General features: G+C 47.0%; 1 protein-coding gene across 2 annotated transcripts in view; it reads right to left on the bottom strand.

The window, feature by feature from the left end:
• Positions 1–214: 214 nt before the first annotated feature.
• The window catches only part of ALPK3 (alpha kinase 3), a 53,359-nt gene continuing 25,852 nt past the window's right edge, over positions 215–27,721 (bottom strand). For both annotated transcript variants that reach the window (XM_043921514.1, XM_043921515.1), the window contains 9 exons: positions 12,043–14,125; positions 11,225–11,372; positions 10,719–10,846; positions 10,549–10,584; positions 6,503–6,783; positions 5,860–5,948; positions 4,954–5,177; positions 2,432–2,480; positions 215–1,828 (listed from right to left, as the gene is read on the bottom strand). In XM_043921514.1, coding sequence (XP_043777449.1) covers positions 1,483–1,828; positions 2,432–2,480; positions 4,954–5,177; positions 5,860–5,948; positions 6,503–6,783; positions 10,549–10,584; positions 10,719–10,846; positions 11,225–11,372; positions 12,043–14,125 — 3,384 coding nt within the window. In that variant the 3' untranslated portion in view covers positions 215–1,482. The remainder of the gene's footprint in view (positions 1,829–2,431; positions 2,481–4,953; positions 5,178–5,859; positions 5,949–6,502; positions 6,784–10,548; positions 10,585–10,718; positions 10,847–11,224; positions 11,373–12,042; positions 14,126–27,721) is intronic.

Here is a 27,721-nt window from a genome sequence, read left to right as displayed (position 1 = left end):
CACCCTCATGCTCAGGGACCCAAGTCATCTTCCCAGTGGTACAAGAAGCACAGACTTTCTGGCTGTGGCCATGGAAGGCTGAGACTGTCAATCCAGGAGCCAAACCATGGATCTATCTTTCCAGTGGGTCCAGAGACTGTAGGATGTCCTCAGAAAACCCTGCCTGGGGAGAGGGGACCCTGACCCCGTATACCTACAACCACACTAGAGGAGGTGAGCTGGATGCACAGTGGCTGCCTTTATTGCATTCCAAGGGGACTGGGCTAGCTCTAGACTCCCCCCTCCCAGGCCTCAAGAAGGGCTCTCAGGAAGGACCCAGGGTGCTGGGCTGAGGACAACAACTCCTCAGGAGCCCGTACTGAGGCCCAGAGCTGGAGGCCCAGGATTGAGAGCTGAAGGTTGGAGGCAGGGGTCCTAATCCCCAGACAGAGATGCTTGTCTACCCCACGCAGGGATGGGCTGCACTCCTCCCAGAACTCCCACGTGCACTCCCTCTGGAGAGAGTCCAGCCCTCTGTCCCCGGTCAAGAGGGCAGTGTGGAATCCACTGTGACCCCCTCTCCTTTCAGTAAGGAGCACGAGGTCTCGCAAAGTCGACGCCTTCCCTCTGGCCACAGATGCTGATGCAACCCTCACTTCACAGGGGAGGGCCCGAGAGGAGGGGACAGGTGTACTGGGGATGGCGGCTGAGAGGCCAGAGCGTGTGCTCCTTCCTGAGGGGTGGGAGGGTGGGGGTCAGCTAGGAAGCCCTCGGGTAGGGGGACAGTCAGTGAAAGGCAGGCACAGGCTGCAACTGGGCTCAAAGCCAGGGATGGGGATGGGGAGCAAGGGGGCAGGGGAGGCAGGGGAGTGAGTGCCTGAGCAACAGGGAAAGGCTGAGCATGAACACGCATCACCAAAGACCACTGCACAAGGAGGGGCAGGCCCTGGAAGGGCCCTGAGCCCCACTCGGGCTCAGGGACAGGTTAGTGGCAAGATAAGCTGGGATAAATGAGGCAAAATGGCTGAAGGAAAAGACCCTGAGAGTCACCAGGTCAGACAGAGCAGAGGAAGTCTGGAGCCCTGAGGGCAGGGAGAGATCAGAGCCAAGTGAAGGGAGAAGGGAGATGCTGTCCCACATGCCCCAGAGCATGACTTAGCGGCAGGGTCTGGGCAGGACATTGGCTGCAGATCATGCAGAGGACTCAGGGCGGCCCCAGCAGTGGCCAGTGTAAACTTCAAGGATGGCCAGGCTGCCAGGCACTTAGAGGCGGGGCCTGGGAGCCCTGGTGACAGTGGCATCAGGAGAGGCCACGGGGCTGGGTGCCCCACGCCCAGTGTCTGAGGAGGAGCTGAGTGAGGAGCGGCTGCTCGGAAAGGCCCTGGGTGGAGCCTCCTGGGGCACACCTGCTCCGTTGGTTCTGTACTGGGAACACCTCTGGCGGTTTGAGCTGCTTCCTTGTTGGTCTGCTGCTGGATGGAGGCCCCCAGCCTCCTGTGGGGGCTACCGCATGCCCTGGGTCTTGGAGCCCCCGTCTTGGGTAGGAGGCTGTCCCAATAACTGGGTGGTGACCACCTCTGAGGCCTGAGGGGTGGCTTTGGAGCCCGAGGCACTCTTCCGGGTGCCCTGGGGACTTGGGGGGCCTTTCTTCTGGGGCTGAGGACTCAGCTGGGGGCCCTTCCTGCCGGCAGATGGACTCTTGGAGCCTTTGGCCTTGGCTTGAGGGTGGGTGGCCTCTGGGCCCTTGAGGGGTTTTAGCCCCAGCATCTCACAGAAGGTGTTGCACTGGTGGGAGGAGGCGAACTGGTCCAGCAGGGCGGGGAAACAGCTCTCCTTGAGACCTTGGTACCTACGGCAGGACACAAGAGCTGAGTGGGGTCCCACCCAGAGAGGCAGTCCTCAGGGGCAGGCCGTGGGGTGGCCATGGCATGGTGTCATGCCTGAGGTGCCTCTTACCTCACCTCGGGGTGCTGGGGAGTCCACCTCAACGGGCAGCACCCTAAACCTCACTTTTAATCTGAGGCCTCATTTGGCCCTGGCCCATGGAACTCATCACGTGGGATGTCGCTTGGTGTGAGGAGGCTCTGCTTTATTAACATACATTAATGCAGACTCCAGGTCCCCACTCCACTCACAGGCCCTGTTTCTCTGCCCCCTGATGAACCTCCACAAGGTTTCTCTGTGATAAAGCAGAGGAGTGGGTTCACTGCAACCCCAGAATGCCAGGTGGTCCTTTGTGGGTGGCAAGAGCTTCCAGTGGAGATCTGGGGTCAGGGCCGCAGCAGGTGGGGAGCAGAGGTCCCTGAGACTTTAGGACACATTAGCCTTGGGCACAATGGGGGCTATTGAGTCACAAGGTCCAGCACCTTGGGGATGGAGAACCAGAAGAACTTTGACATTTTACACCCCAAGCAGCCTCTCAGAGGCCATTCTGTTGCCAAGAAGCACTCACCCTCGCAGTTTGGTAGCAATCTGCACATCGGTCATTTTCCAGTTAACCCCTGAAAAGAGAAAGACAGAGAGTTTGGGGAGCTGGTAGTAGCCTGGGGCAGTTCTGGGGGCCCCAGGTCTCCAAGATGCGTACCATTTTAGATGGGAACAAGCCAAGCTCTAGGCACATCTTCGGGCTACCTCTCACTGGGCATCACCTGGCTTGTCTCAGGGGCAGTGTGGGTATATTTGTATTATGGGTAGTAATAATAGTTCCATTTTCACAGGTGAGGAAATTAAGTAACTTCAGCAGTCATTCATTCATTCATTTAGTAACTGGGCACAGTCTGTATGCAATGACCACTGTGAATTAAAGTATCATTCCTAGACCCACAAGTCTTCCAGCTAAGTTATTCTGTCTCTACTGGGTGAGATTAGGTCATCCTAAACTGGGCAAGTCTCTGGCTTTGAGCTAAAACTTTCTGCTCCTCCTTAACAGATTAGCTCATCTGGACAGAGAGAGAGAGGTGGAAATGGAAAGGTATAACAGGGCTAGGCTGGCAGAAGTATAGCATGGATAAGACCAGCTTCCATATACTCATCAAGGCAGCAAGCAAGCACTCCAAGCAGCCAGACAGGATCCAAGGTTAAGAGAGCCTTGAAAGACAGAGTTGGGCAAACAGTGATGGAGGAAACACATCCCACCCTGGCCAGGCTACCCCAGCACCTTAACATTGCGCGTCAGGCCTGTGACCGCCCTTCCCTGTTTGCACTCTGTCCAGCTGCCTTCCTCCAGGAACCAAGCTCTCACTAACAGGCCTGAGTGCCAGTAGATGACAGAGTAGCACAGATGTGGGCTTGAAACCAGGCAGATCCGGACTTCCATTTTGGCTATATCACTTTGGAGCCGTGTGTGGTTGGCCAGTCACTTCCTATCTCTAATCCTCGACAGTAAACCCAGTGATCATGCTGCCCATCTTGTAGGGGAATTAAGATGATCACAGTATGTGTCAGACCCTAACTCAGTGTCTGAAGCACAGCAGTTAGGCAATAAATATTCATTTGTTTGTCTTTTCTCTTTCAGCATTTTTCACATTCCATTTTGCATGATAATACTCATGATCCCTCACTTGCACAGAACTCTGGTTTGCAGAGGGCATTCCCAAATACAGTCTCTTGGAATCTTCATAATAAGTCTGAGAGAGAGGCAGGGAGGATACTATTATTCCTAGAGAGGGAAAGGAAATGGAAGCTCAGGGGGATGAAAGACGTGATCTGTCTGAGCTTCTTTTCTTCTCTGTAAAACAGAGACCCAGCTAGAAAATGAAGAGGCCTGGGCTTGAATTTCTTTTTCTTTTCTTTTTTTAAGGCTTGACTTTCTTTGATTTCCAAGTCCTTCTACTATATTATGTTATTATCCCATTGTAGAAATTGGTATATTTATCATAAATTCTTGAGGACAATGGCTATTCCTAATTCACCTTTTTATATTCTCAATACTTAGTAATGTTAGGAAAAAAGGAAGGAAAGAAGAAGGGAAGGAAACATTTACGAGTTAACAAATGGAATGAATAACAGTTTAATGTGTTACTAGCTCACCCTTCAACGTCTAGAGTTACATATAAATATTTATTGTACAGCTTACCCCCAATGCTAAGCACACTTAAAGTCAGTTTTCTATCTCTGGCCCTGGTTTTCTCACTTAATTTACATCAGGGATAAAATGCAATAATGTGTGACATCCCCAGCATCCCCCAATGTGTGTAGATAGAACTGTATCTTTTCCTTTCTCCTGCCAGGTCTGGTTAAAGAGTGTAGACCTGGAGAGGAGAAGTCAATGAAGGAAGGAGAATTCACACTTTCTGGCCTCCCTTTTTGGGGAAGAATCTGAATAATGGGAAAAATAGAAATAGAGAAGTATGAGAGATTAAGTTTGCTTACATAATATTAATAATAAACTACCAAAGACTGCTCAGTTGGTAAAGAATCCGCCTGCAATGTGGGAGACCTGGCTTTGATCCCTGGGTTGGGAAGATCCCCTGGAGAAGGGAAAGGCTACCGACACCAGTATTCTGGCCTAGAGAAGTCAATGGGGTTGCAAAGAGTAAGACACAACTAAGAGACTTTCACTTTCACACTCACCAAAGACTGAGAGGGAACAGAGAAGGAGGAGACAATAAAGCTCTGTGTGCAAGGGTAGAAGAGAGTTTAGGAAGTTGGAGAGGAAGAAAGTTCAGAGCAGAGCGGCAGGGAAGAAGGGTGATTTTGAAAACGTGGTCCTGCAGCTTGAATTAGATCCCATGAAACAGTCTTTGAAATAATATATTTTTTAAGTGGAGCCTGGAGTATACTCCTTTAAACACAACTGCAGTAAGAGACTAGGCTCCATGAGGGTCTGGCATGCACTAGGGCTGCACACAAAGTGCACTTTGCAAGGTTACCATGAAAGCAGAGGAGAACACACGTGGCAGTGCGCTGCACACCAGTGCCCCGCCCTCCGCGTGCTCTCCTGCACATGCACACACCCACCTCACACCCTCATACCTGCCAGGTCTGTGACAAGGAAGCTGCCGTTCGTCCACAGATAGAGCCAGTGCTGGAAGGTCTGGCATTTCCACACGGCTTCAGAGCTGCTAGGCGCTGCAGGAGCCGCAGCACAGCCCCAGTCCCGGGAGCAGTAGGACTCTAGGGGCTGGCCCAGGTCCTCCTCCAGGGTGGCATAGGGGATGTTGTTGGCAGGCCGGTAGATCAGATACAGTGGGATGATCCTAAACACAGTGCCACCCTGCAGTGAGCAGGACTGACTGTGCCCCAAGAGCGCCTCCCTCTACCTCAACTCCACACTCTTGGAGACAAAACGAAGGCCCTTCCAAAAAGGGAACTCAGCTCTGAGCCTGAAGGGCAGCAAGGACAGGAGTTCCCCGCTGGCTTCAGGGTCCTGTCCATCCTCTGAGGTCAGTGGAATGAGAGCTGAACCCTACTCTGGCCCCAGGAGGCCTCTGTGCCTGAGTGAGGGGCTGGGACCCGTAAGTGACAAACAGAAAGGAATACCTCTGAGAGGATTCAGCCAGACTGTGTCCATGCCCACTAGACCCTGGATGCTTTAGCCTCCCTGTCACCTTCAGAGAGGCCCAGAAGCTGCCATGCCTAAACTCCACAATCAGCAAAAACTGGAAGAAGGGGTGGAGAATTCGGGTGGGTGAGAGGAGACTGGAGACCAGAGCAGAAACTTCTCTAAAGTGGGCCGTGAAAAAAAATTAATAAATAAAGTGGGCCGTGAATCTTGAGGTCTTTGTTTCTAGATTCTGTGGAACCATTGAGCTGAGCATGGGGCTAGCTGGGAGTCCATTTGCACATGACCATTACTCAGAGGGTCCCCAGGAGGCTGTGAATCATGGCTTTGTGCAGAAGCTCAAGTCAGACTGCATGGCCCCCTCCCTGTGCACTTACTCAGGCACCTCTCCAAAGCCAGGAGCAGCCCGGGCTTCAGCCGCAAAGATTTTGCAGTACTCTCGGCTCATGTTCTGGATCTTGCACCCCTGTGGATTGAAGAGAACCAACTCTGGTCGGCACGGAATCGCTCCTGCCCTCGGTCATACCTTGCTCTAAGTGGGAGGCTGTCTGCTAGAGGCTGCAGGGAGGATCCCAGCCCTGGAGAAGGTGGGGTTCACTCCTACCCATCTCCCTCATCTGCACCTCATTTTTCTCATTTGTAAAACAAGAGGCTTCGGACATGTTTTCAAAGTGGTTTCCAAACTGTGTTTGCTGCAGCCCTAGTGATAGGTGGCTGTGTCCCAGGGGCCACGCTGCAGAAAGTGGGGTACCCCCCCACCCACAGTCACCACTTGTCCCCTCACAAATAAGGCTTCTCTGTGCAAGATACAGTTAAGGGAAGTGAAAAAGGTTTCTGCTGAAAAATACAGTTTGAAGACTATGGTCCCAAAGATGTAGCCTGGACTGTATCTCAGGCTCTCCTCAAGGTAAAGCAGAGACTGAGATGGCATCCACCTCCATATGCGGCTTACCAACAGGACCAGGCTGGGAAGGGGAGGGACGAGAGGGTGGAAGCAGGGGCAGGGGCATGGGACAGTACCTGGATGGTGACATCATAGTTTCTGCCCAGGAGAGATGTCTCACTGCTGGGCCCGAACACAAGCAGGCTGGACACCTTGATGATGCACGTGCGGCCTGACTCGAAGATGGGTTCCAGCCCGTAGATGACCTTGGCCTGGGAGGCCTTCCTCAGGCTGCAACCATGTCCACCCCCTCGAAGTTCCTCGCTCACCAGGCGCCCAAAGAGCTTGTCCCCCCAGCAGCCAGAGTCAGCCAGACCCTTAGCGAACACCATGGGGGTCATCTCAATCTCTTCTCCAACTGGAGGGAACAGGAAAAGTGTGAAAAAACTAGAAACTCCCCCTCAGGACATACCTGGCTGTCCAGGGGTTAAGATTACGCTTCCAGTGCAGGGGGGTGTGGGTTCAATCCCTGGTCAGAGAACTAAGATTCCATATGCTGCAGGGAACAGTCAAACAAATACATAAATACACATTATAGAAACTCCCCCTGACTGATGCAGAGTTCACAGGGCAGGAAAACCGTGGAACTGGTACACTCACTCTGTCCATTACTGCTTTTTGGGGGTGCACTGTGGGGTCCCTATTGGACTGTGAGCTCCTGACGGCAGACCCTGTAGCTATGCAACCCTCGGTCATTCAACAGTGCTTGTGTGTGAGGGCTCAGCACACACAAGGGCTCAGCCTGTGTCTGTGGAAGGCAGGGGTTTTCTAAGGAAGCAGCAATCAATACAGACTATCAGGACTAATTTGTTTTAGAACTTGGTGTTTTGATCAAGTGAATAAGTGATTCCATCTCAACCAACATGTTTGACTGGAAAAAAAAGTTTGAGACTAACCCAATAGCAGTGAGTACTCCTGGTGCTCAAATTGTGATCACTAAATACCATTTTCCACTAAAGTGAAAGTGAAAGTCGCTCAGTCGTGTCTGACTCTGCAACCCCATGGACTATACAGTTCATGGAATTCTCCAGGCCAGAGTACTGAAGTGGGTAGCCTTTCCCTTCTCCAGGGGATCTTCCCAACCCAGGGATCAAACCCAGGTCACCCGCATTGCAGACGGATTCTGTACCAGCTGAGCTACAAGGGAAACCCAAGAATACTGGAGTGGGTAGCCTATCCCTTCTCCACGGAATCTTCCCAACCTAGGAATCAAACTGGAGTCTCCTGCATTGCAGGTGGATTCTTTACCAACTGAGCTATGAGGGAAGACTATTTTCCACTAAAAGGAACCAGAACTCCCTGAACTAATGGCAGGAAGTGTCCTGGATTGACCAGAAACATCTATGGATCAGAAAGTAAGTGAAATATCAAAAACAACTGGTTGCTTGTCATAAGAACACAAGAGCCAACCTGAAGGGGCTTCCATTGGCCAAAAAAAATAAATAAATAAAAGGAGAGAGAGAGAGAGAATTTTACTAACAAAAAGATTAACTGCAAAGTACTGAACATTCAAATGTGTTAAAATCCATACTTTCATAATTATTAAAAAAAAACCTTCCTCCTAGAAAAAAACAAAAACCCTCATTGGTGACCTGTGGAAGATGTTACAGCTCTAATTCATTATTCTGAAAGCTTAGCAAGAGGGAAAAGAGAGTAATTTCCATTCGTTTTTTTGTTGGACCTATATGTATCAGGATTACCAAATAAACATTTCCTCTTTACTGAAAAATTTTAGCTAGTGAATAAAGAAAAAATGACAGAATTAAAGTACTCCATGTTGTAAACCTTAAGGAAATAAAGGATTGAGGTAATAATCAGGGCTCCAAAATCACTGCAGATGGTAATTGCAGCAATGAAATTAAAAGACGCTTAATCCTTGGAAGGAAAGTTATGACCAATCTAGACAGCATATTAAAAAGCAGAGACATTTCTTTGCCAACAAAGGTCTGTCTAGTCAAGGCTATGGTTTTTCCAGTGGTCATGTATGGATGTGACAGTTGGACTATAAAGAAAGCTGAGAACCAAAGAATTGATGCTTTTGAACTGTGGTGTTGGAGAAGACTCTTGAGAGTCCCTTGGACTGCAAGGAGATCCAACCAGTCCATCCTAAAGGAGATCAGTCCTGGGTGTTCATTGGAAGGACTGATGTTGAAGCTGAAAGTCCAATACTTTGGCCACCTGATGTGAAGAGCTGACTCATTGGAAAAGACCCTGATGCTGGGAAAGATTGAGGGCAGGAGGAGAAGGGGATGACAGAGGATGAGATGGTTGGATGGCACCATTGACTCAATGGACATTGGTTTGGGTGGACTCTGGGAGTTGGTGATGGACAGTAAGGCCTAGCGTGCTGCGGTTCGTGGGGTCGCAAAGAGTTGGACACGACTGAGCGACTGAACTGAACCGAATAATCAGTGACTGCTAAAACTTCTCGATAACGACAGGGGTGGTATCAGATACAGTTTTAATTAATTTTTTTTTAAACTGTGCCTTGCAGTATGTGGGAATCTTAGTTCCCCTAACAGTGATTGAACCCAGGCCTGGTGGTGAAAGAGTCAAGTCCTAAATACTTGATTGCCAGAGAATTCCTGTTTGTTTGTTTTTTAACTTTAAAGGGGATAGATCAGGCAGAAAACATGTGAATGAACTCAGTGATCATTCTTAGTATTACTAAAACAAACAGATGTCATGTGCCTGAATATTAGAGACAAAAGGAAACACACAGCTTACCTGTGAAATGTTCCCCCAAATTTGCACCTGAATTGGAGCACTTCAAGCTAATCACCAGTTTAGAGGAAGTCCATCGATGAAGGAACATGTTAAATGGTGATACAATCAACAAAATACAAAATGGAAGAAATTCTACACATCAAGTGACTTCAAGAAATAAATGGTAAGGAGGGAAAACAAGTGAGGGAGGAGGAACTATTATACACTTGACAGATTTAAGAGATATGTCAGGGACTTCCCTGGCAGTCCAGTGGCTAAGACTCCATGCTCCCAGTGCAGGGAGCCCAGGTTCGATCCCTGGTCAGGGAACTAGATCCCACAAGCCATAATTAAGACCTGGTGCAACCAAATAAATAAATATTAAAAAGAAAAAAAAGAAGATATGTCAGCCAAAAGCACTGAGTGGTTTCTAATTCAAATAAACCAATGCTTACAAGATAGGAAAATCTGGTTTTATGAGAATAAAGTATGATTTTTTTTTAGGCATAAGGTTATATTTGATATTAACTTTGATAACTGAACAAAAGGTACTAATTGAATGAATGAGTAAAGGAGTGAGTGAAGGAAGGAATTCATGAAGCTCTAGAAATCTTTCCATCACCAGCTGCCTTCGCAGTCCTAAAACCTTAGTGTGTCTTTTGCAGGAGCAACACAAACTCTTCCTCTAATATTTGTGCCTTCAAACTATTTGTCAAACTTCAGGGTGTATGACAATCACTAGGGTGTCTACTAACATGCAATCATGTTAGGTCCTTCCCCAGAGACTGTGATTAAGAGTGTCTGCAGCAGGGCTCAGGTAACTGCATTTTTAGCAGGCTCCCCACGTGGGTCTCATGCCGGAATTCACAGACCTCTGTGAGAAACTCCAGGGAGGAAGCCGGCAGGGAGAAGTACCCTGGTAGCCAGTCCTGCTCTCCATCAAGTGCTCTGACGAGGGGAGAGGGCACAGGCTGACTGAACTCCTTGCGGGATAGCCCTCTAGCCCTTCCTCCCCCCTCAACTTCTGGAACAGCTGTCCCCCTCTACCTCCTCCACAAGCCACATGCTAAACTAGGAGGAAAGGGTAGCTGTATGTGGAGATGAATGTGGCACTTGGATCAGATTCCAAGCTTCTCTTGTAGTTCAGCTGGTAAAGAATCTGTCTGCAATGCAAGAGACCTGGGTTCGATTCCTGGGTCAGGAAGATTCCCTGGAGAAAGAAATGGCAACCCACTCCAGTATTCCTGCCTCAAGAATCCCATGAACAGAGGAGCCTGGGAGGCTATAGTCCATGGGGTCCCAAGAGTCGGACATGACTTAGCAACTAAACCACCACCACCAAGTCTTTAAAGAACCCCTGCAGAGGCAGGCCTAGGGACACAGGCCCATCCACTCCTCCCCCTGAGGGGCATCGTACCTTGACCTTCTTCTCTGGAGATGAATCCTGACAGCACTGTGTGGAGAAAAAGCAGAGGAAGTCACTGTCCTCAGGTAGGCATGCCCACAGAGAGCTCTACCTCTGCAAAGATGACGATCCCCGTCCTCCTTGGAGCAGAGACCAGGCGCAGGGGGCAGGGTCACACTCACCCTCAGGGCTGAGGCAGAAGTCGGTGGAGGCTGAGCCGTGCTCGTTGTGGATGGTGCATCGATACACGCCACAGTCCACAGGGGACGCCTGCACGATGGCCAGGGCCGCGGGCCCCTCATCCCCGGCACTGCAGAGAGGAGACCCACCCCCTGAGGCCATCACCATGGCACAGCCCAGGCCAGACTGTGTCCTGAGGGTCCTCAGACCCCACTGTCAGAGGCTGCTGTGGGCACAGGCTCCAGGAGCTCTGGGCAGAGCCAGGCCTGTATCACACAGGCCAGGTTTGTGATCCTGACCCTCACTGGCTGTGGGACTCTGGGCAAATGACTTAATATCTCTCAGCCTCAATGTTCTCCTCTTAATGGTGGGAGTACTAGAGTATCCCTTATAGGGTTACTATGAGGATTAACTGAGAGGGTGGATCCAAAGTTGGGATGATGCCCCCACATGATCACTGCTGCCATGTCTTAGGGGGCCAGGTGGGGGTGGCACCCATCTGGCTTACCTCCTGCCCACCTCGCCCACTGGGCGCTGATCCTTGGCCCACGTCAGGACGGAGTCACTAAGAATGTTGAAGAACTGGCACCAGAGCTTCAGGCTGCCTGAGGCATCAGGAAACTGCTCCACCCGAATCTTCCGAATCACCTGTGGGGCTGGGATCAAGGGCACAGTGGGAAGGAGTGAGCCCCCTCCCCGCCGTCCTGTGCCCTCTATGCCTTGCCCCCGCTTCCCTGGGTGTCCTTGGTGCACAGGCTGAGTGAAAACAGGATTCAAGTCTCCACACACACTCATCACTTCACCCGCCCCCGCCACATCTGTCTCTGAGGCCTTTGCCCTGACTTCAGAGCATACAGCTTTGCTAGAAAGAACCCAGCTATGTGCCCCCACTCCAGGCCAGGCAGAGCCTCACAGCTGAGGCCAAAGACGGCAGTCAAGAGAGGACATTCAGCCTGCAGCCTGGGCTCCTAACCCTAGGATCCTGCATTTGAGTCCTGTCTGTACCACTCTGTACTCATGGGACAAGTCTGCAAAGAGGGGATGATGGTGGTGACAACGATGATGATGGTGCTAGAGCTAGGATGCTATTGAAGCCGGGCCCTGGGCCGAGCCCTGGATTTATTCTATCCCATTTAACCTCATAATGTTATGAAGTTGGTCCTATTATCAGCTCCAAGCCACAGAGCCAGGACAAAAACTAAGCCTTTCTGATTCTACAGCCTGTGGGATTATTACATGGGAATACCTTTACAGAGGTGCACCAGGTCTCCAGCAGGCAGGTGACCCAGCAGCATCCTCTCCTGGTAGCCCATACCCAGTACTCACCTTTCAGCAGGTCTTTGGCCTTCCTGGACTTGGCCGGAGCATCCTGATTGCCTTCCTCCATGGCCAGCTCGGCATCTAGACTGCTGGCTTTGGGGCTGGGGCCTGGGTCTCCTGTTGCCAACTCCTCCTCTGCCCGTGGCACCTCCAGCATGCCTGCCTTTCTGCCTTGAGTCGGGGAGCGTCTTTCCCGCCCAGGAGTCCCTGGGGACCCAGGTGCAAGGGCCTTCCTGGGCCCCCTGGGGGAGACCGAGGGGCTCTCCCTTTCTTCGGGCTTGGCGGCCTCTCCGTCTCCCGCGGCTTTTACCTTGGGGAGAAATCTCTTCCTCCGGGCCCCCAGAGCCAGCTCCTCGGGCGTCGCTGCAGGGAGCGTCTCCCCCGGGGCCTCCTCCTCTGGGGAGGGCTCCTGGGCTCTGCTCTCTGCTGACAGCAGGCCCTGCCCGGGGGCTGCCTGCCCACCACCCTCCTCCCTAAGCAGCCCACCCATGCTGCTTTCCCGGGAGGCCTCCAGGAGGACAGGCCCCTCAAGGGGAAGCTCTCCCTCACCCTCGCTGGATCCTCCTGAGGCCAGCCCAGGGCCCTCCTCCTCACCAACCACGATGGCGGGGACCGAGAGAGGGCTGGGGCCTGGGCGCCGGGCAGCAGCCAGGGCCTGCCGGCCAGCCTCCACCTCACGGTCCAGGAGGCCAGTGAGGCGGCGGGAGGTGCAGGGGCTCAGCAGGAGGGTCTGTGCACTCTGCACCAGGTGGTTGTTCTCCACGCGCTCCAGGATGCGCCGTGACGTTCGGGGACTCAGTCCGGCCACTTCTATGGTGGGGGCCAGGGTGGGCAGGGGTGCCGGACCCCCAGTGGCAGCTTCCCCCTGAGACTCCGGGCCCCCTCCACTTGTTTCTGAGCTGGACAGCTTTAGCAGCAGAAGCAAGTAGTTCTTCAGGGAGTCTATGAGGCCAGGGTCACAGGTCCGGGGACCTGAAGTCCTCTCGTCTGCATCTGGCACCTTGGCGCAGGCCCCCTCACTGTTTGCCGCCACGGTTTCTGGAGGGTGACTCTGGCTGGATGGCCCTGGCCCCAGGAGCAGTGAGGGGGCAGAGCTCAGCAAGGTCTTGTCCTCAGAGGGCGGGAAGGCAGCTGCACTCCTGGGCTGAGAAGCTGGGGTGCTGGGAAGCCCCTCCTGGGAATGACGAGCCAGGCCAGCCTCAGGAGGAGAGGGCAGGGGGCGCCCCTCGGGGCCTAAACCCCCTGGAGGACGGCCACCCAGAGCTGCAGGTGGCGCTCTTCCCAGCTCTTCCTCCCTCGGACCCTGGAACAGGCCCTCCCTTGGTTTGTCCCTCCCTGGAGCGGACCACTCCGGCCCTCCAGAGCGCTCTCCTCCCACCTGCTCCGAACGGCCCTTAGGAGGCAGTTGTGCCCTGGAAGCGAGGCCCCCCACCAGGGGACCCAGCACAGCTTCTTCCTGGTTCCCAGAGGCTGGTCCTGGTGTCTCATCAGATGTGAGGACACAACCCAGTTTGTCTGGGACAGAGAACTCTTCCTGGCTCTGTCCAAAGCCTTCAATAACCTGAGGAGACCTAGGATTCTCCGAAGGTGGGCGTTTGGGGGCTCTGGAGTGTGGGCCGAGACTGGTCATGGACGCCTTCTCTGAGCGACCTTTCGTGGTCAAGGGAGTGCTCCCCTCTGACTGTGTCCCCTTGTCTTGCTGCACCCATCTGTCTTCCTGGGTCCTTTCTTCTGCCTGCGTCCCCACCCTTCCTTGTGCCATCACATCCTCCTGGGAATTCCTGTCCGACTCTGACCTCTCACTTCCTTGCATCACAACATCCACTTGTGTCATCCTATCTGCCTGTGTCCGCTGGGAGGCTTCTGTTTGGTCTCCCTGCATCCTCCCGTCCACTTGCATCTTCCTGTCCACCTCTGTATTCTTTTTGCCTCCTGTTTTCTGGTCAGGAGACATTTTCCTGTCCTCCTGGGTTTCTGCATTCATGGGCTCAATGATGCCCTGACTTCTAGAGGTGCTGTGACCAGCAGAGACTGGATCGGAGCTGCTGCTGGCCGATGCAGGAGCCATGGTTGCCTGGGACTCCTGGACCTGGGAACACACGGACAAAAGCAAGAACTTAACTACAGGTGCCTTAGGCTCTCTTTCCAATCTGATGTCCCAGTCTCCTCGGGCCTTAACCGCACTGCCGTGATGAGAATCTGGCCACCTGGTTTCTCAGGCCTGTTAAGGTGACAAAGTCCCATGCCCACCCACCAAACCCCGTGAACCCAGAATCCAGATAAAGTAATATTCAGAATCGAGGTCTAGCTCTGGGCCTTCCCACGTCTCCCTGAAGAAATCCTGCCTTTCCTGATGGACTCTGCTCATGTACTACTCCTCCCCTCACCCCCACCATTTGGAGGGGAGTGTCCTCTCTCAGGGCTTCTGAGCAATCAACCTTTCCCTCTCCTGTGGCACTACTGCTCTGGATAGAATGATAGGTGAGGTGGGAGAGTATTGAAGGGTCTCCTTGACAGCATCGGGGGCAACATCACCATTAATGCTGAGTGAGCGGTAATTACATAATGCTAGTCATAGAAGGTTAAAGTCGTTGTGAATGACACATATGCCAGGAGATCCATGAAATGTTACAATGTTACCCTTCTGAACACCCACTATTTGCAAAACATTATGCTAGGCCCCCACTTATTACATAGGTATTACCTCACTCCTCACAACAATATGAAATAGTTATAAGAATTATCTCTATTTTAGAGATAAGAACACTGATGGTCAAAGAAGAAATGTGGTTTGTCCATTATCAGTAAACAGAGAGTTTAGAAGCCAGGTGTGTCTAACTTCAAATTGCAAGTTCTGTGCTTTTATACTATAATGTCACACATTTAAATATAATTAAAGGACCTCCTATCTAAACACAGTGGCCTAAACAGTAATTTGCCTCTTCCCTCTTGGATATGTTCAAAACCAGCTAAGTAAACAAGAAAAATAAAGCAAATTCCACTGTTAGTGGAACTGGAGGCTGATAAAACCTATAGTCTCAAAAAAGTGTGGGGAGGTAAGGAATGCCAAAAGCAGACAGATGAAACTCTGGGAGGCTGTAAGACTGTAGGATTGTGGAAGACTGGGTGGAAATCCAGCAGAAGACATATAAGGGAGATGTCTAACGGAGTCAGGGAAAGAAAAGTGGAACAGCCTACCAGAGGCAGATCTCAAAAAACATCAACAAAAAACACACTCTTGAAGAAACCTCCTGAAAATTGCTAAGAAAATTGTTTTTGAATATGCAAGGGCTTAAGGATAAGTGTTCCCAGGGCCCTGGAGGAAATTACTGGAGAACAAACTTTGGTCAACCAAAAAATTATTGGAAAACCACAGCAAGACAACTGACAGTGAACAGTGAATATGCAGTTAACCCTCTGGCTAATCAAGACTAAAGCCAAAAAAGTTTAGAGTGGCAGATCAGAATGTCAATGCTTATGCCCCGACAATGCAGAAATGATACAACTAGCATAGAAGGGGAAGGAGCAAGAAGATGAGTGGTGTGAGTGCCTTAATTGTATCACTTATACAAGCTAGGAATCAGAGGAATGATTCAAAGCTGAAAATCCAGGCAATAGAAATATGGGATATATATATATATATATATATATAAAGATAGCCACTTAGAAATACAACTTTGGGCTAATAGGAGAGAGAAAATGAAAGGGAAAAAAGATAGGGAGGAAGTGGAAACACCACTCATAAAAAAAGTAAAACATTAATTAAACACAAAATTATAGACATATTATATAGAATTTAAATTCTACATTATTACATACAAATATTTCTAAGTATCAGAAGAACCACACACAAAACCAAAGCTAGAGGGAACCTGCTACATAGCACAGGGAGCTCAGTTTGGTGCTCCGTGAAGACCTAGAGGGGTGGGATGGGGGGAGGTTGGGAGGGAGGCTCAAGAGGGAGGAGATATATGTATACCTATAGCTGACTCACGATGTTGTACAGCAGAAATTAACACAACAGTGTAAAGCAGTTATATTCCAATTAAAAACAAGAGCAAGGAGAATACATAATGAAAGACTTTATACATAAACTATATTCAAGTCTAGAATTTAAAGCTACTTTACTGCATATGGAATGCTGTCCCTGGTGGCTCAGACAGTAAAGAATCTGTCTGCAATGCAGAAGACCTGGGTTCGATTCTTGGGTTGGAAAGATTCCCTGGAGAAGGGAATGGCAACCCACTCCAGTATTCTTGCCTGGGAAATCCCATGGACAGGGGAGCCTGGCAGGCTACAATCCATGAAGTAGCAAAGAGTTGGACATTTTCAAGTGATCAACTAACACTTTCACTTCCACATGGGATGCTGAATGAACAGTATGAATAAAAAAAAAAAATAGAGCTTGGAGAATATTCTCCAAGTCTCTCCAAGTCGCTTCAGTCGTGTCCGACTCTGTGCGACCCCACAGACAGCAGCCCACCAGGCTCTGCCATCCCTGGGATTCTCCAGGCAAGAATACTGGAGTGGGTTGCCATTTCCTTCTCCAATTGGAGAATATTAGGAGCCATCAAATATTAAGTCCAACTGAAGAATGTTAGTATCTTTTTACTTCTGATATTCTAGGGTTCAGTTCAGTTCAGTTCAGTTCAATCGCTCAGTCGTGTCCGACTCTGCGACCCCATGAATCGCAGCACGCCAGGCCTCCCTGTTCATCACCAACTCCCGGAGTTTACTCAAACTCATATCCATCGAGTCGGTGATGCCATCCAGCCATCTCATCCTCTGCCGTCCCCTTCTCCTCCTGCCCCCAATCCCTCCCAGCATCAGGGTCTTTTCCAATGAGTCAACTCTTCGCATGAGGTGGCCAAAGTATTGGACTTTCAGCTTCAGCATCAGTCCTTCCAATGAATACCCAGGACTGATCTCCTTTAGGATGGACTGGTTGGATCTCCTTGCAGTCCAAGGGACTCTCAAGAGTCTTCTCCAACACCACAGTTCAAAAGCATCAATTTTTCAGCACTCAGCTTTCTTCACAGTCCAACTCTCACATCTATACATGACCACCAGAAAAACCATAGCCTTACTAGATGGACCTTTGTTGGCAAAGTATTGTCTCTGCTTTTTAATATGCTATCTAGGTTGGTCATAACTTTCCTGATTAGGAAATATTAATATGGACATGAGAGCTTTAAATTTACAAAGAAAATGCTGACTTTGCACACATGGCTCATGTGAACAGAACTTTTTAATTTTTTTGGCCTTGCCTTGCAGCATGTGAGATCTTAGTTTCTGGACTAGGGATCAAACCTGCACCCGTTGCAGTGGAAGCAGTGTCTTAACCACTGGACTGCCAGCAAAGTCCCATGAATGGAACTGCTGATTAAAGCTCTTCACTCCCCCTCACCCCTAAACTGATCAGTCCTATAGAACCTACTGCTTCACTATCTCAATATCCATTCCCTTCTGTCTCCACAGCCAAGAGCCTAATCTAAGCTGCCAACAATTCTGTCTTGCCTAAGCCTCCTAATTGGTGTGTCTGACTCTAGTCTTTGCCTCTGCAAATTTGCAGCCCAACTGATCTTTCCAAAATATAAATCTGATTGTGACACTCCCCTGCTTAAAAGCTTCTCAGTGACTTATCATCACTTACAGGTTAAAGCCTAAAAGCCCCAACCTAATACAGCAAGAAGCTGAAGAATACTCTGTGCCCGCCAGGGTGTGGGGAAACAGGCATCAGCACAGCCTCCATGGATAGTAATCTGGCTTTACCTACTTAAACTGAAAATACTCACACTCTTTGACCCCAAAATCCCATTCCTAGGAGTTTATAGAAATACTTCCATGTTCAAATGGACATACATACAGGGATATTTGTTGCAGTATAGTTTACAATAGCAAAAGACTAGATATGATGCTGGGGAAGATTGAGGGAAGAGGAGAAGGCGACGAGAGGATGGGATGGTTGGATGGCATCACTGATTCAATGGACATGAGCTTCAGCAAGCTCCGGGAGATGGTGAAGGACAGGGAAGCCTGACGTGCTGCAGTCCATGGGGTCGAAAAGAGTCACACATGACTTAGTGACTGAACAACTACAAAATCAGCAAGAAATGATCTAACTTACCTCCATATGGGATTAACTCAATGAATTCTGCTACATCCACATCCCAAATAAGTAAAATAAATATCCAAATAAAAAAGCAAAGTATTGGGACAGAAAATATCATACACCACCCATGTGTAGGAAATATAGACACATGTACTTGTAAATGCACAGAAAACAGATCTAGAAGGATGCCCAACATACCAGTTACAGCAACTGACTTCAGAAAGAGGAATGGGGTGGGGGCAGTAGAGAAAGGGTGAAGGTTTCAGTTCAGTTCACTTCAGTTCACTTCAGTCACTCAGTCGTGTCTGACTCTTTGAGACCCCATGAATTGCAGCACGCCAGGCCTCCCTGTCCATCACCAACTCCCGGAGTTTACTCAAACTCATATCCATCGAGTCGGTGATGCCATCCAGCCATCTCATCCTCTGCCGTCCCCTTCTTCTCCTGCCCCCAATCCCTCCCAGCATCAGGGTCTTTTCCAATGAGTCAACTCTTCGCATGAGGTGGCCAAAGTATTGGACTTTCAGCTTCAGCATCAGTCCTTCCAATGAATATTCAAGACTGATCTTCTTTAGGATGGACTGGTTGGATCTCCTTGCAGTCCAAGGGACTCTCAAGAGTCTTCTCCAACACCACAGTTCAAAAGCATCAATTTTTCAGCACTCAGCTTTCTTCACAGTCCAATTCTCACATCCATACATGACCACTGGAAAAACCATAGCCTTGACTAGATGGACCTTTGTTGGCAAAGTAATGTCTCTGCTTTTTAATATGCTGTCTAGGTTGGTCATAACTTTCCTTCCAAGGAGTAAGCGTCTTTTACTTTCATGGCTGCAATCACCATCTGCAGTGATTTTGGAGCCCCCAAAAATAAAGTCTGACACTGCTTCCACTGTTTCCCCATCTATTTCCCATGAAGTAATGGGACCAGGATAAAGGTTTAATATACTCTAAATACTTCTCATACTTCACGAATTTTATACCATGTGCCTATGACACATATTCCACAAAAGCTAATGAAGAATGAAAATGAATAAGTAAACAGGCCCTTGTGTGATCAGTGAGGCCTTTCAGCAGGAGAGCCAGGTCTGTCTCTCCAGGCTCATCTCTTGGGTTCCTCCACCCTATTGCACTGACACCATACTGACTACTGTGCTATTTTATAATCACTTTGTTTCTTCTCTGCTGGACATTCTCAGTCTTCTCATTGCTCACCCGTAGGACTCCTTTTCCCTAAAGACTTCCCGCAAGTTTCTTCTCTTCTCTGAAGACTTCCGAGTTCCCTTGTGCTGTGCTGTGCTTAGTCGCTCAGTTGTGTCTGACTCCTTGCGACCCCATGGACTGTAGCCCACGAGGCTCCTCTGTCCATGGGGATTCCCCAGGCAAGAACATTGGAGTGAGTTGCCATGCCCTCCTCCAGGTGATCTTCCAACCCAGGTCTCCCGCAGTGCAGGCAGATTCTTTACCATCTGAGCTACCAGGGAAGCCCAAGAATACTGGAGAGGGTAGCCTATCCCTTCTCCAGGGACCTTCCCGACCCAGGAATCAAACTAGGGTCTCCTGCATTGTAGGCAGATTGTTTACCAGCTGAGCTACCAGGGAAGCCTTTGAGCTCCCTTCTCCATCCCTAAAAATTTAAGTGGCTTCCTGTCCTATGTACCCTTGGCAAATGTACCTAATTCTATCATTATACCCTCATTCTCTGTGGCAGTTATTTGTTTCATGCACATGTTTCATCTGCTAATCTTTGAACTCTTCTGAAGAGGGCCCAGCTCAGGTCTAGGGTTAGACTTGGTGCACAGTAACTATAAAGGTTGATGTCTCTAAACACTATGGTATGTATGTGTCTGCATCTGGAACTGGGTAGAGATCTGAGGAGAAATGTCATGTACTTCTTAAAAATAACACTTGTGTGAGCTGGGGTGAAACTAGCTGGTTCTCTGGGAGCTTTTTCATTATGAAGAACATTAGCAGTTTTAATTTGCTATCTTGTCTTTCTGTCTTCCCTATAAATTCTCAGAGATTAAGGAACCAGTTTGATTTACCTTTGCAATGTTCATAGGCCATGGCACATAGGAGGTTCACAGAAATGAACCACTGAATGACAAATACTATGGCTTGTCACCCTCTGAGAGGGTATGACCCTGGAGCGCTGGTTTTGGGAACCAGGATTCAAAGCCAAGGGCTTAACAGGGATGGAGCTGGGCAGTGTCAAGGACCTGGAATCTATTTCTTGATGAAACCCAGACCCAGGGCTCATATCGAGGCTTCATCATCTTTAAATCTTTGATATAATTACCCAGTGAAACCATTCAGCCCTAAAGATTTTAGGGGGAAGACTTAAAAATTACAAATTAAATTTCTTTAGCAGTCATAGGGTTCTTCAAATTATCCTGTTTCATTTTCACATGAGTTTTGGTAGTTTCTGGTTTGGTTTTTTTTTAAAGAATTGTTCTATTTCATCTAAGTTGTTGAACTTATGTGTGCATTTTTTTCATAATAGAACTTTATTATCCTTTTAATGCTTGCAGGGTCTCTGGTGATATCCCCTTTCATTCATTTGTAAAAAAGCTTTACTGAGGTATAATTAACAAAACAGTATGCATTTAATATATACAGCTTGATGTTTTGATATATCTATATTTTGTGAAATGATCACCACAATCAAGCTCCTCTTTCATTCTGAATACAGGTAATTTGTCTCTTTTTTTTTTCCTTGTGAGACTTATTAGAGGTTTATCAATATTATAGATCTTCTCAAATAAGATTCTGGTTTATTTTTCCATACTTTTAGTTTTCAATTTCATTGTTTTTTGCTCTTTTCACTACTATTTCCTTCCTTCTGATTGCTTTGGGTTAATTTTGTTCTTTCTTTTCTAGTTACTCAGTATGAGAGCTCAGAGTTTTGAACTCAGACCTTTCATGTTTCTAAAATAAATATTTGATGCTATAAATGTTTATCAGTACACTAATTTAGCAGCAGCAAAATTTTGAGATGTTGTATTTTCACTTCTATTCAGTTCAAAATATTTCCCAATTGATTTAAAGTCCTTCCTATTTGATCCATAAAAGCGTGGTATTTAATTTTAAAGGGTTTGGAGACTTTCCTATTATCTTTCCATCACTGATTTCTACTTTTATTTCATTTTTGTCAGAGAACATGCTTTGTATGATTTCAATCATTTTATATATTTGTTAACGTTTATGACCCATCATATGATCTATTATAGTGAAGGTCTTATATGTACCTGAAACTAGTAAGTATTCTGCTGTTGTTACACAGAGTATCCTATCCGGCTATTAGATCCAGTTGGTTGGTAAGGCTATTCAACTCTACTCTTAAATAAAAAAATTATTTATGTTGTGCTGGGTCTTCATTGTTGCTCCTGGGTTTTCTCTAGTTTAGGAGAGTGGGGGCTACTTTTCATTGAGGTGCATGGGCTTCTCACTGTGGTGTCTTCTCTTGTGAAGTACAGGCTCTAGGCACATGGGCTTCAGTAGTTGTGGTAGATGGGCTTAGTTGCTCCATGGCATGTGAAATCTTCCCAGACCAGGGATTGAACCTGTGTCCCCTACACTGGCAGGTAGATTCTTAACCACTGTACCGCCAGGGAAGTCCCCTGGTTCTTTTCTGTTCTTACTGTTTGCTAGTTCAATTCATTATTGAGAGGAGTGTTTAAATATAGTCTCCAACTATAATTGTCGATTTGTCTGTTTCTCCCTTTAGTTCTGCCAGCTTTTCTTCAGGTATTTTGAAGCTCTGTTGTTAGGGGCAAACTCATTTTCATTTTCTTGAATTGACTCTTTTATCATTATGTAATTCATTATTTTTTCCTGGTAATTTTCTTTTTTTTTTCCTGGTAATTTTCTTTGCTCCGAAGTTGGCTTTGTCTGGGGGCTTCCCAGTGGTGCAGTGGTAAAGCAGCAGCTGCCTGCCAATGCAGGAGAGGCAAAAGATGCAGGTTCAAGCCCAGGTTGGGAAGATCCCCTAGAGGAGGGCATGACAACCCACTTTAGTATTCTTGCCTGGAGAATTCCAGGCAAGCAGGCACACACATGCTTTGTCTGATATTAATATGTGAAAGTCAAAGTGTTAGCTAGCTGCTCAGTCGTGTCTGACTCTTTGCCATCCCATGGGCTGTTCCCCACCAGGCTCCTCTGTTCATGGAATTATCCAGGCAAGAATACTGAAGTGGATAGCCTCGCCCTCTTCCAGAGGATCTTCCCAACCCAGGGATCCAAGCTGGGTCTCCCACATTTTAGGCAGATTCTTTACCGTTTGAGCCATAGCCAGTCCAAATTTCCATTGATTAGTGTTTGTATTATATATATTTTCTATTACTCTCCTTAACAATTTTATTTATTTATTTTTGGCTATGCTGGGTCTTTGTTGCTGCCCTAGGGCTACTCCCTAGTTGCAGTGTGCAGGCTTCTCATTGTGGTGGCTTCTCTTGTTGCGGAGCACAGGCTCTAGTCATTGCAGCACGTGGGCTCAGTAGTCGTGGCTTCCGCGCTCTAGAGCAGAGGCACAATAGTTGTGGTGCACAGACTTAGTTGCTCCACAGCATGTGGGATCTTCCTGGACCAGGGACTGAACCCATCCCCTGCACTGGCATGACAGATTCTTTACCACTGAGCCACCAGGGAAGCCTTGTTATTTTTATCACTGGAATTGAAGTCAATTTCATGTAAAAAGTAGAGTTGGGTATGTGTTTTTGATCCAATCTCAAAATTTATGTCTTTTACTTCATGTATTTAGGTCATTTAATATAATTATTTAGATGTTTGAACTTAAATATCGATTATTTTATTCTTTGCTACTTCAGCTATTTCTTCTTGTTTCCCCTGTCCAGGTTTCTTGTAGATTATTTGACAATTCTTAGTATTCCACTTAAATTTACATGTTGTGATATATACTATATTTCTTTGTATAGTATTTTAATTATTGCTCTAGGGCTTACAATATATACACTTACACAGTCTCCTCAAAGTCAACATTTTACCATGGCAAATGAAATGAAGCAATCTTACCACCACATAGGTCCCTTTACCCTCTCCCTCTCTATATATATTAATATTACATTCACATACATTAAAAACTATCAATGTTATATTTTTTTTGCCTTCAAACATATTTTAGAGAATTCAAGAGGAGAAAAATAATTATATTTACCCAGATATTTACATATTTCCTTCTGGTATCATGTCCCTTTTGTCTGAAAATTTTACTTTAGCAATTCTTTAAGAACAGGTCTGCTAGTGATGTAGTCCCTTAGTTTCCCTTTATCTTGGAATGTCTTTATTTCACCTTCAATGCTTAAAGATATGTTTGCTGAATACAGAATTATTGATTGAAAGGTCTTTTCTTTCAGCAGTTAAAAAATATTATTTCACTTCCTTTTTAACCTCCACTGTTTCTGACGAGAAATTGCAGTCATTTGAGTTACTGTTCCCCTATAAACAGTGCATCATTTTTTTTTTCTACATTCAAGATTTCATTGTTTTTTTGTCCTTAGTTCTCAGCAATTTGACTATGCCATTTCTTGGCATGGAATTATGTGGGTGTTTCTTATTTGGGGTTTGCTGACCTTCTTGATCTGTAAGTTTGTGGGGTTTTGTTTTTATTTTTTGGCCAAATTTGGGACGTTTTCAGCCATTATTTCTTCATATATTTCTTCTGCACCACACTCTCTTCTCTCTTTCTGGGTATCCAAGGACATGAATTTTAGACATTTTGCTATTGTACCACAGATGCCTGAGGTTCTGTTCATGTCTTTTTCTCTCTCTTACTCAAACTGAATAATTTCGACTATTTTCAAAGTACACTATTTTCTATTGTCCTCATTTTTCTGTTGTTCCTAACAAGCAAGTCATTTTATTTCAATTATTTTATTTTTTCAGTTCTAAAATTAATATTTAGTTCTTCACATCTTGTATTTCTTTGCCGAGACTTTTTATCTTTCAACTTATTTCCAGAGTGTGCACCCTTACTTTTTGTTATTGCTTTAAAGTCAGATAATTCCAACTTATCTGCCATCTTGACATTGTCATTCTTTAACTGCCTTTTCCCATGCAAGTTGAGATTTCCCTTACTTTCTCATATGCCAAGTAATATTCATTATATCCTGGATATTTTGAATATTATGAGATTCTGATTTCTTGAATAAATCCTATAGAGGAATCCTATAGCAGATGTTACTACTTTTGTCTCAGCAGACAATCCACTTGGTTGTGGTCAGGCTCCAAGTTCCATTCAACCTTCTGTGATTGTAGTTTCAATGTCAGTTCCATTTTCAAAGTCTTTGCAGTTATTCAGATCTGTGTGTGTGCCACCCAGTGGCCAGTCTGGGACTTGAATGATGGTCTCTTAGCGGGTTTTTTTGGTTGCTCCCAGAAGCAAGTGGGATCTTAGTTCCCCGACCAGGGATTGAACCCACGTTCCCTCCATTGGAAGTGCAAAGTCTTAACCACTGAACCTTGAGGAAAGTCCCTCTTAGTTCTTCTTGATACAATGTTCAGAACCAGATCCACGCATGACTAGCTTGGAAATAAGCCCAGGAATTTATAAACAGCTTATGAAGTCACTTTCCCCAAACTTCCTCCCCATGATCTACCCTTTACTTCCTGGGTCCTTAGGATTACCTTTTCCATTCCTCTGTCCAGATAGTTAGGCTTCACTTAGCCTTCTCTGTTGCATACTTTCACACATGAGCCCCTGTCCCTGGGCCAAGGAAGAAATCCAGAAGAGAAAAAAAAAACATCAGAAATTGATCCCACCCTCTTGGGACCACAGCTCTTCCAAACAGAGAGAAAGAGTCTCCTCCATTCTCTTCCCTCTCCTATTAGGCCTGTCTTGAAGGGCTTTTCTTCTCTCTATACTGGTGCTTACTTCTGAGTTTCTGACTGCATAGACCAGGCCAGGGAATAGTAGAAGATTTGACAGATTTTATCTTCTTGAGCTCCAAAATCACTGTGGACAATGACTACAGCCATGAAATTAAAAAACGCTTGCTCCTTGGGAGAAAAGCTATGATAAACCTCGAAAGAGTATTAAAAAGCAGAGAAATCACTTTGCCGACAAAGGTCTACATAGTCAAAGCTATGGTTTTTCCAGCAGTCATGTATGGGTGCGAGAGATGAACCATAAAGAAGGCTGAACATCAAAGAACTGATGCTTTCAAACTGTGGTGTTGCAAGAAGACTCTTGAGAGTCCCTTGGACAGAAAGGGGATCAAACCAGTCAATCCTAAAGGAAATCAACACTGAATATTCATTGGAAGGATTGATGCTGAAGCTGAAGCTCCAACACTTTGGCCACCTGATCTGAAGAGCTGACTCACTGGGAGAAAAAAAAAAAACCCTGATGCTGGGAAAGAGTGAAGGCAAAAGGAGAAGAGGGCGGCAGAGAATGAGATGATTAGATAGTATCACTGACTCAATAGACATGAATTTGAGCAAACTCCAAGAGCTAGTGAAGGACAGAGAAGTGTGGTATGCTGCAGTCCATAGAGTCGCAAAAAGTTGGACAGGGCTTGGCGACTGAACAACAACATTGCCAGATCAGTAGTACTGATCTTATTCCTGGTCTTATTGAATCCTGGTCTTATTCCTCAGTCTGCTACTATTTGTTTATCAAAGTCGTCAAATAGATGCACAGGTGTTTTGCCCACGTTTTCAGTTGCATTCAGTGGGAAACACCAAGGTGGAGGGTGTTCACTCCGTCTTGTCCAGAACTGGAACTACCATAACCACAATAGTTAACTTAACATTAGTTATTATATTTTCTAATTCTGGAATTCTAGTTTTCATCATTCTAAAGTCTTTGCTACTTTTTATAGTTTCTAGTTCTCTGCTGAAATTTTCAGTCTTAACCTTTTATCTTTTAGAATATAGGATGTACAGTTTCTAGTTCATGTCTGATCATTCCAAAAGTTGGAATACATTGTGTGGCTGTTTTTGCTGGTTCTTTTTTATGTTGGTTTTTTGTTTGTTTGCTCATTTTGTTTTGTTTCAGCTGTGCCACTAAACTTGCAGGATCTTAGTTTCCTGACCAGGGATTAGTTAGTCCCCCAGGGTCATGAGAGTAAAAGCATCGAGTCCTAACCATTGGACTAGCCAGGGAAGTCCCCATCTTCATGTTTGTTTTTTTTCTCTTCGTGTGCCTGCATATCATTTAGGTGCCAAATATTACACGTGAAACATTTTTCAGAAATGGTTTGAGGCCTAAGATGATGCTATCACCCTCCAGGTGATTTCTGTTTGTTTCTCCCAGGTGCTGCATGCACATCCAGGCACTGGGGGGGCAAGGTATCTTGAATCACCTTAACCTAACTTCAGGGACTGAGATATTTCTTTGTCACCCAGGTAACTCAAGAGTTAAGCCTCAATCCCTGTGAGGGTAATTTGCTTCTGGTCCCCTTAATCCTATGGTACAAACCTTCAGGGTTCCCCACTCAAAGACCAGAGGGTTTACCAGGGCTACCACTCTTGAGACCGTGGGCTCCAATTGTGGTCTCCCAAGTCCCTTGAGGCTGTCTGCAAACGCTGCTGAGTGTTTCATTTGCCTCTTCTGGAGTGACAAACAACCCCAGGACAAAAGCTAAGCCAAGTGCTGGGGCTCACCATTATGGATTCCCATCTTCTCCCAGATCCTGCAAAGCGATTCTTCACTGTGTTAGCTCTCCAGTGCCTTCAAGCAGACATTTTTATAGTTTGCTCTACTTGACTAGTTGCCCTCAGCAGGAGGGCATTATCTAACCCAGCATTACTGGAAGCTAATATTCAGTAAGTGTTAGTTCTCTCCCCTTTCTGTCTCACGCCCAAGCCTGAAGGATGTTACAGTTAATGCTAAACAAACTAAAGCAGAACACAAGACACAGAAGAGAAAAAGTGTTGACAGGCTTTAAATGCACCAAGGTGTTAAGATTAGGACAAGCAGGTGTGCGTTCCTTGCCTAGCCTACCACCTTCCCTTTGTTTCAGGCTATGTGTCCTTCCCAGAATGTGTTCCTTCCTCTCTTTCATCCATTACTTTATTTTTATCTGAGGATATTATGGGCATTATTTTATATTTAAAAAATTGTATTGGATATTTTTCTACTATGGTATTTCTAGTGATGAATCCTATACATGCTGCCAACCAGTCTGGCCTCTTTCCAGATGCCTTCCCTCGTGACTGCATACCGCCCCATGCTTCGTCCCTGGAAACCTACGTAGTAACACTCACCACAACCTCTTTGAGCTTATGGTTTGGAGCAAGTCTAATCCCCTTGAGTTATTAGATAATTCCTTAAGCAACGATCATGTCTCTCCCCAATCCCTCCTTCCTTCAACAGTTCTCAGAAAATACTTATATTCATGTAGGCTCTGAAAACCAAAGCTCCCTGATGGTGGGAGCGGAGTTTCCATGTACTGAGACCAATCATCCTCAGGATACTCGGGGCATATGGTACTGTGAGGTCTAGAGGCACTCAGCAGAGCCTCCTCATGTCAATACCATCCCCTCAGAGGATGGTACTGACTATATCCCCACACTCCTATACCTCAGCTCCAGAGTTCTGAGCCAGTCTCAGAA

This window comes from Cervus elaphus, chromosome 13, assembly GCF_910594005.1.
Source record: "Cervus elaphus chromosome 13, mCerEla1.1, whole genome shotgun sequence".
Taxonomy (NCBI): Eukaryota; Metazoa; Chordata; class Mammalia; order Artiodactyla; family Cervidae; genus Cervus; species Cervus elaphus.
The sequence above is the reverse complement of the archived record's forward strand: the minus strand, read 5'-3'. Positions and strand labels throughout refer to the sequence as shown.